Source organism: Pseudochaenichthys georgianus, chromosome 10 (assembly GCF_902827115.2).
Source record: "Pseudochaenichthys georgianus chromosome 10, fPseGeo1.2, whole genome shotgun sequence".
Lineage (NCBI taxonomy): Eukaryota > Metazoa > Chordata > Actinopteri > Perciformes > Channichthyidae > Pseudochaenichthys > Pseudochaenichthys georgianus.
The window spans coordinates 5,360,090-5,369,609 of NC_047512.1; the positions used below are offsets into that span (position 1 = coordinate 5,360,090).

The following is a 9,520-nucleotide window of genomic DNA, read 5'->3' on the forward strand; positions in this document are numbered from 1 at the left end:
ACGTCACCACCGCTAAGCTAAAGGTGGCTAATGTTGGGCTATAAAGGAACTACAGCACGGGCACATGACTTCAAGTCACCACCGCTAAGCTAAAGGCGGCTAATGTTGGGCTATAAAGGAACTACAGCACGGTCCCATGACTTCACGTCACCACCGCTAAGCTAAAGGCCGCTAATGTTGGGCTATAGAGTGGCGAAGTCCCTCCCTTTCCGGTGGAACTCCATGGGACCTTATTTCGGAAAAATTATGTATTGAAGTCAATGGCGAGAGAAATATTATCTGTCGATCCCATTTGAATTGTGCCACGAATTACACATATGATGTTTGTCAATTTAAAAGATAATTTTACAAGTCGTAAAACTGTGAAGTAACACGTGTTTTGTGTGAAACGCTCAATGAACTACAACTCTGGTCTCGCACCACACACCAAGACGGCCGTCACGTTGGCACATTTCACTTCTTTCTCTCAGAATGAGGCGGAAAGTATGAAACGAGGTGAAAATCACTCCAAGTCTGGGCGCGTTGAGAGCTGTACATACACACAAGGGGAGTTAGTCGGTTCCATAAGAGCCAGCATGCGGGACCGGGACTCTGGGATTTGTAGTCTTTCTAGTTGTGTATTTTTCATAGTCTTATATTTCAACAGTTTTACGACAAACTGTGACTTTTTTGACATGGAAATTATCTTTTAAATTGACAAACATCATGTGTGTAATTCGTGGCACAATTCAAACGGGATCGAAAGATAATCCTTCTCTCTCCATTGACTTCAATACATAATTTTTCCGAAATAAGGTCCCATGGGTCGGAAGTAGATGGGCGGGACTTCGCCTCTCTATTTAAAAACTAGGAAATATTTAATGTGGATTTACATGTGGCTTAGTTTGCTCGGAGAAACATGCAGGAAAAGTAATATGTTTAATCTATGGCGCCAACAGAGTGATATCGTTTTAATGAAAAACCATTAGCGCTCACTCGTTTTTAAGTTTTTAGTTGAAGCTGTTTTTTCCATTTCCTGAGTATTGCAGAGAGATGAAACAATGGAGGTGCTGGTGAACACATGTCCCCGCTGTTATTGTGCTCTTTTTCCTCTAAACACACTCTTGATTTAATGGAAGTCTGTTGGGGCTCAGGGGTCTGTGCGCTAATCGTTAGCATTGCCCATTAAAACGTGTGGTGTGCCTCTCCCTGTAATTGGAACATAAAACATCAAGAAAGGGTCAAATTGGACCAACGAGCAGTAAAAACTCCATGGACTTCAGCTCTGCATCTAATTGCAGGAATGTAAGGAATGTGTAACTGCTGCTCTTCAGGACCCAAACAGCTACAGTAGACCGTGATAAAACTTAATGAGGAAGAAGACGGGTAGCTAATTCATGCAAATTAAGAAATATTTTTCAGGAGTACCAATCACTTTCAACTAATTAAGCATGCATGAAATGATCATATCAAACCTCATCTGCATTTTAAGCAGTTAAGAAGCACGAGACTTCCTGTTGTTGAAGTTGTTGCCGTAGTCTAAACATAGAAATCAAGAAGCTTTGGTTTGTAAGGAAATCATATTTGTGTCATGCCATCTCCTCAGAGAACCCCGAAGAGAAAGAAATTAAAACTTTTAAGTTAATTTCAGAGTTGCAAGGTTAAGGTGGTTTAAGGGAGGAGGAGGACGACTTAAGAGTCTTGTGGCTCCAGGGAAATAACGTAGCATTAAAGCGTTCAGTTAAATTAAGCATTCCAGTCGTTCATATAGGACACAGAAGTCATACACTCAGGTTATAGAAAGTCAGCTGATTGCATCATTGTTTCGAAACAGTCGGACACCAATCACGGCCATTCTCTCGATAAGTAGGTCCGTTTAAATATGACTTCCTCCTCATTGAGCCCTGCTACGTACACACCTGTACTGCTGCCAAAGCTTGCATCCTCAAGCGACTTAATGAGTGCAATAAACCATGAAGTTACAAACAGCAAGAAACCTGCAGGTGCATCCTCTTAAAAATAAGCTATACCATCAGAAGTGTTGGTGCATTAGTTTCAGTTAAGTTAGGGATGTGCAGCAAGCCAGTCTTTAATTAAAAAGAGAAACATCTACATGGTGATCAGGAATGATGCAAAGTCTTTAAACACGGAGCCCATAGTGTTCCCTTTCGTGTTTACTTCTTGTGTGTCTTCTCTGATGTCCAGCACAACCATTTTCCTTCTCTTCTTCTCTTTGTCTTTTCTTTACTGGGGACAGTTTAGCCATCATGAATCCAAAGTCTCCACCTCTCCACAAATATATTTGAAAAAATAATATTCCACTTTGTTTTCTGCGGAAAACTAATGATAGTGGTCCACAGCTGACTTCTGTATGTAGATTGTCATGGCTTCACAAAGTCCCTTGATCCTCCTTAGCAACGGTCTGTTAGCGCAACAACCTCTGGAATGTCCACATTGACCAATCAGAATCAAGTATTTAACTCAGATGTGTAATAAGAAAACAAATAATCCTTTACTTTAATGGGCTTTACACATGGATGTATAATAAGAACTGGATACAGCGTGGGAATGTTGAGTTTCCCCTTAAGCCCCGCCTCCTGTCATTAAGCCCCGCCCCCCGCTCAGCAGAATGAATGGAGAGAGAAAATAAATCTGGATTCAGCTTTTAGTGCATTTTACAACTGTAAGGACCTACTGATTCTTTTAAAGGCTATAAAAGTGCTCGTGTTGGGTAGTTCATTAAGTTAAAAAAAAATTATCCTCTGACTTACAGATGTCTCTTTTCCAATGTTAGTCAATGGGAAAAAGTATTTCTGGGCCCAGTGACGTAAGGGACTGATACGGAAAATGTAGTACCACTGTTTGGCCACTACGAATATTTTCCTCACAGTCCGGCGCACTTCCTGGGGGCTTGGCTTTACATCGCTGATTGTTTTTCATGTTCCCTTTTTCCACGCAGTATGGCATCAAGAAGAAGGAGGAGAAGGAGGCGGAGGCAGCGGCTGCCATGGAGCAGGCGTCCGAGGGCAGCCTCACCCGCCCGAAAAAGGCGGTGCCGACCGGCTGCGGAGACGAAGAGGAAGAGGAGAGCATCGTGGACACGGTCATGAAATTCATCCCGACCCCGCTCATGGATATGTTCAATAAGAAGTAACAGTGTTTTGGTGGAAATGTGATAACAAATGTTCACAACACAACTGCCGTGTCCCTGCCCCGCTCAACATCTGCAGTCACTTCTCCACCCTTTCAATTTTAAGTGTCCTGTAAATGAGAACATAGCATTAGTTTACCCTTGATTTTAAATAGCTGATCTCTGATGGTGAGATTTTTTAACTCAAGGGAAATCTTCTGCCATGTTTTCAAAATGTCAGGCACTTCAAAACAAGATCAGATATCACCCATCATCCACCCTTTTTGTTTGTAAATAGCCTCGGGTTATAAAAAAGAGAATTATATATGAGTGAAATATGACATAACAAGATCACCAAGAGTATAAGCCATATTTTTAACTTTTAAGAAATTATCCAAATCATATCAACATTTGATTGAATTTTCCTGTTCTGTTGTTCTTGCTAATATTTGATACATATAGTGTATATAAATACATTTTTATTAGTTCTCCGTTGTGAGGATTCACCCCCATATACTGTCCAACACGTTGATATGAGACTTTTTTCTTTTGGTAATTTTTTTTTAAGCATGCAGTCAACTTTTGTGAAGTAAAGTACACATTTGGATACCATTTCATTTGTTTTAATGAAGTGAAATACATTGATATTTGAGGCAATAACTGGTTTTCCATTGTTATTTAATTGACATCTCATCCACATGTACAGGAGGCGATAATTGACTTTGTGTCTGAAATGTTCTTCCATGCGGAAAACTATAAATGTTCTCCATACATGATGTTTGTCTCAAAGCCGTGAGAGGAAAATTATAAATTCACTTGTTTGTGTTTTTAATGTCCCGCGGCTCGCTCTGCTTCTGCAGTCGGACGTGTACGTCTTAGTTTTTGTAAAAGATGAAATTTCACAAACGTTGTGAACACACTATATGTGAACAGACAGTGACAATAGTGCAATATATCGTTCGAAATGATGAAGTTGTGCTGTGTCCGTTGGTTGAACTGATGGGATCCGTGTCCCAAATCAGCAATGACAGACAATCTTCATTGTTGTGTGTTTTAAAATTACTTCTAAATGTGTGCGTTGGCATTAAAAAGGCACCAACGTGTCTGCATAGTGACGGTAAAGCCTTTTAGAGTTGACATATTTGATTAAAAAAGAGAATGGGGGGAAGGTGGGATGACTTGTTTCGTGTCGTAAAAAAAACGTTTAGTCACATATTAAAGAATGCTGAACACAAGCAGGATCTGTGCCACACAGAAATAAACAATAAATACTTTAGATGAAATAACGAGGGGCTTTATAACGAAAACTCTTGCAAGAAAGCGTCATGACCGTACAATAGAAAATGTTTACAGTACCTAAGTCCAGTCTGTCCTGCTGATAAATGGCACAAATTGAAAGGGGGGATAAAATGAAAATGTTTATCCATTTGCCTTGTTTTTTATTTCTCCTTCATTCCACGGTGTCTTGTTAAAACATTCCAGATATTTCTGACATTCCTCCAGACTCGTTCTGGTACCACAGATATTTACAGTAGACCCCAGTCGATGCCTTGGTTAGCCGACATCATGATGACACAAAAACATGGATGTTGTTATAACCTGAAATATAGACACTAGACTGAATCAAATATTAGATTCATGGCTCGACCAAGTCACGCTGCAACGTACAGAAAAACAATCCCACTTGAAGTTTAAGGGAAAGCGTAAATGTGCTATTAGCAGAGATCAGTTTCGTGGAACAACTTTATTAGAAAATGTTTTTGTGATTTAAGGTTTTATAAATCAGCTTTTTTGCCACATCATCACTGTTTTTATTCAGCAAGCTAAACATAGCACTGAACTTGTGCATTCCTGTGGCATAGACGAGGGGAAACGTAGCTTTTTTTAACGCTTTGTGATCTCTGTAATCGTGTTGAAAATATTAAAAAAAACATCCAAGGTCTCCTATACGGCACATTTATTGAACTTCTTGTGATTTTATTGTACTTGTAAACTGCCTTCGCTAGCATCCGTTCAGTGCGTTAGCAGCTAGTTGGTGCGCGATTGTTGTTAGCGGTTTTGAAATCAAACATCAACCACATTCAATTCCCATTCTCAGAGCAGTTCTCCGATCAAACCAAAGAATAGTACTGGTAGTAGTAGATTTAGTCAAGAGGTTGCATTTTTTTTTATTTACAGCATCATATTTATTTTGAAATTCTCAGGTACTTTAGCATAGACATAACCATAGCCTTCTGTTAGCATAATTAGCATTGAACTCTAATTCCATTGCCAGGGGTTTTCACAAGCCAACACAAACCGTTTACTTATGAATCTATCTTTTGTTTGACCCGAGAATATTCCAGAAAGCTAAGATAACTGCCCAGTTAACCCAAGTAGAGGACTTTCCAAAACGTTTAACATTATCAGTGTGCATCTCTTCAGGCCACCAAAGAGTCTTTTCCAAACCGGTGTGCTTTGAAGTCAGCTCACACGTTGCATCTCATACGCCATCGCAAACCTTGTAAATGCCGATTGATTGCGCTCTTAATGGCTTACACCCTACATCCCAAACCAACTGCCCAAGTCATGCGTGATCGATATGTAGTCGTCCAGTGTCAGAAATCCACATCCGTGTTTGTTTGTGCCGCTCAGACAGCCATTCGTATAATTAAAAACTGCCTGTAATATATGAAAAAAGTACTCCTTTGATGTGACTTGAATGTAACTGTCTGATGTTTCTCTCTCCTTGCATCTGTCTTTCTCTGTTGTGTACGTGTTGAGAAGATGCTTACTCTTGTGAAGTATTTGTCCTCGTCTGTAACCGGTCCTGTTTCCGTCCTCTGGTGGTTGTTATCTTTGTATAAAGATCATTTGAGTTGGTGAATTCTTTTTGTACTGCGAACATCTTCTCTCCCTCCCTCCCTATGTGTTGACAAAATGTATGCATGCTTATGGTGTGCGATGTAGGCGAGGTCGTTGATGATCGTGTTGTGTCTTCTCTGTGTTTCAAAGCTCCACCTGTAAGCCTCACTGCATGCCGTGTAGACAGATATTTCAGTCTGTAACTTTCCTGCAAAAGTGGAATCACCGCACACTCTGAGAATAAAGTGATTTCATATAATTTTTCATCGTCTTGTGTTTCTGCATTCAAACGGGCTGCTGCTCCCGAGGAAAAAACAATACATGAAAGCAGAGGTACGGTGTATTTCTGGTGTGGGATCCCCGACTTGTCAAAGGATCCGATTGCATGGTTTTCGTTAGAGAGTGCAACAAAACCTTCCATGTATATCACATGTTGATGTTTCTGTCAGTCGATCTGTTTTCATCTCAACGTGACTGTTTTTACATTTACTTTTTCTCAAAAGGAACATCTATTCAATAAAAGCAAAAAGGGCTGTAAACGGAAAACACTGTTATTCAAATCGTGATTGGAGGGGTTTTTAAAAAACAGACTGGTGTCACGGTGAGTAAACCGCGGGGACATCAATAGCGTCTCTCTCACAGCAATGTGTTTGTCATACGTGGCTCTGTGATAACCTTTTATATCATTCCACAAAAAAAGATAATGGAGGAACGCCATGAAAGAATTAGGGATGGCAATGACTTCAGAGTGGGGTTTGATTCCAGCTCAAAAAGGAGGCCGACATTAAAATGAAATTAGTTGATTATAATGCTCCGACATTTCCGGGTGTGTTGCTTGTCAGAGATTTGGTTTGCATTTTAAATGAGGTTCTTTCAAAAGGATGCAGGCTTATGTCAGCATGCACTGTGCACAGCTTGTCATGTGTTTACTTTCCACTCACGCATAAATCACTTTTAAAGGTTAGTTGTCATTGCAATGTTATTTGCAGTACGAAAAATTCAATAATTTGTTTATGGGTTTAGTCGGTACATAAATAAGTATTTTCATTTGCCCGACAACTTTGATCTGCTGTCAAGCTTCAATAAGCACATGTTGTTCGCTGAGCAGGGGGAAACAAAGTCAACAGATGTTGAGTGATTTAAGCTCCAGCAGTTGCTCAAACAGAGACGCCTCCATCCCAGGGACGGGTTGTTTTAGTTAGCGTGATACCAGGAGTGAAGACAATGGAAGTTTTGAGTATGAAGGAAAGTAATCGCCTAACCCCCAACAGAAAATTAAGCTATAAACAAGTCCCCAGACATTTTCCTTTCCTTTCCTCCGAAAAAGCAAGAGCAACTGTCATGTTGGCATATATTATTATGCATATAGCATCATCAGCATATTTTAGATATGGTGTTGTTAGTAAAATAAAGCTTTAATTGGTTAATAAGGTATGAACATTTTTGTTAAATACTGATTGCCAATTGTTGATTAAAAGTAAAAAAAATGTCAACCACCACCCTGTATTTCTTATCCACACATTCTGCTACGCTATTTTCAAAGGGGTATTTCAGCGATGTATTATAGCACTATAATACAGTTGGTTAACTTTTGAGGGATGGATTGAATTGGTAAAGCAGGACAAGGGGTATTTTTGTTTTATATCAAGTCACTTACAGTCAAACCTAAAAACACCTAAATCCTTCACTTCCCATAAAAAAGGATCTTTTGCATAACCTGAATGTTGCCTTTGCAGGTAAACCATCCTGCTGTCCAAAGAATCGTCTAACGAGAAACTGGATGTTATTGTCAGATTTGTCACTTTCCTGGCGATACTAGTGGATACTAGCCGTGGCCTTGATGTCAACGGGCGAACTCAGAGCAGGGTCCCTGGGGTCCTTAAAGAGTCTTACATTTATGTTTTGATATTCAAGGTCTAAAAAGGTCTGGAGTTTTAGGAGGGGAGGTATTACATTTGATCTGGGGCAGAATGATTAGTGTGCAGGGGGGCAAATTGGTTTCAATTGGTCTACTGCCAAGGCATTCATGTTGGGTAATGTGCACTGAATATTTCCCGTTATTCAAATGCAATGAAACCCGGTAACGGTTTATACTGTTGTTTAGTTCATCAATCTTTTTGTATTGGTATTTTTTCCTTTTAGAGGTCTTAAAAAGGTCTTAAAAATCATTACATTTCTACTTAAAAAATGTGTAGATACCCTGTCCGAGGCATGAACCCAAATGCACAACTCGGACTCGGAAGGTTTTCAAAACAAAGTATTTTACTGGAGTTGCACATTAACAAAGTGTTGAACAAAAGAATCACGACTAAACTCTGGAAAAACAAAATCACTCTTCCGAGAAAAAAACCGATATACATAGAGAAGGCGCTTCAGAGACAAATATCAGGCTTGAAGGTTCACTGGTAGTCAGAATCACGAGAGAAGACGAACTGGCACAGGACAGCGGGAGACGAGGACAACATACACGCACAAGGTAAGGGGCGCAGGTGGAAACACACAGGGCGGGGTAGACAATCACAAACGCAGGAGACACACAGGGAGCACCTGGAACGAGAGGGAGAATTACTTATAAAATATAACAGGAAGGCTCAGGACGAAAGGACATGACAGAAACTAATAGAAAGAATAACACTTTAAATGATCTTTCGAGACATGTGTAAGGAATAAAATCAATATTCATATGGCGTAACGTACAATTAATAACACTGTTTTATTCTGTAACCGGATGCTCACGGCATTATCGACACACTCGACTTCCTGTTTGTTCAGACGGTTTTGGTAGCATTAGCATGTAGCTGGGTGATACTCTGAATTTTTAAGAAAATACCTTAAAATATTGCATTTTTTATCATAACATCTGGTAGAGGACTACTTAAACCTTTGAGAAAACACATTTTCGGGGTTGACGTTCTTGACAAAAAGTAGCCATGAGACCTTGTTTAGCTAAGACATAGCACCACATGGAATTTAAGGACATCATAAAATGGTAGTATTTTGCACAACTATTGTTTAATTTTTCCTAAAGAACTGTTTACTATAAGTAATTCATACAACAGAGTTGAAATGTTGAGCTTGACAATCTCAATCTGACATTAAAAAAATGAAATATAGGTAAGAGAAGATACTGACACGTGCCTTTCTTTGCCGCCTTTTCCTCAATAGACTTCTGTGATGTCACTCCCTCATGCAGATGTCACATGGACTGATCCATTATTTTAAAATGTATTATTTATTATTATTATTTTTAAATTTTAAAATGTATAGCGTGACGGGGTTGAACCAAACTCGGGGACGGGTGTCAATAGTGCAATTTCATAGATAATTCATGTATTTTTTCAGATTATTTTTTTTCTCAGTTAAAGTACACACGCATATGATTATATTAGCATCAAAATGTTGGTATAATTGGCAATTGCTATTTGTTTAATATTCAATGAATATGTGATGATGCTCAGTGAGAACATGCAAAAATGTGTGTTATCTACTACAAAGACAACTAATTATTATAAAACAAAAACAAAATATATATATTTAGTTTTACATTGTAATGCAAAACACCCTGTT

The 9,520-nt window shown here is 39.2% G+C and overlaps 1 protein-coding gene across 1 annotated transcript in view; it reads left to right on the forward strand.

Annotated features, from left to right (window-relative positions):
- LOC117454190 (complexin-1-like) overlaps positions 1-6,214 on the forward strand; it is a 76,874-nt gene extending 70,660 nt beyond the window's left edge. Inside the window, exon 4 of the mRNA XM_034093323.2 lies at positions 2,939-6,214. Within this exon, the coding sequence (XP_033949214.1) occupies positions 2,939-3,133 (195 nt within the window). The 3' untranslated portion in view covers positions 3,134-6,214. The remainder of the gene's footprint in view (positions 1-2,938) is intronic.
- The last annotated feature ends 3,306 nt before the right edge of the window (positions 6,215-9,520 follow it).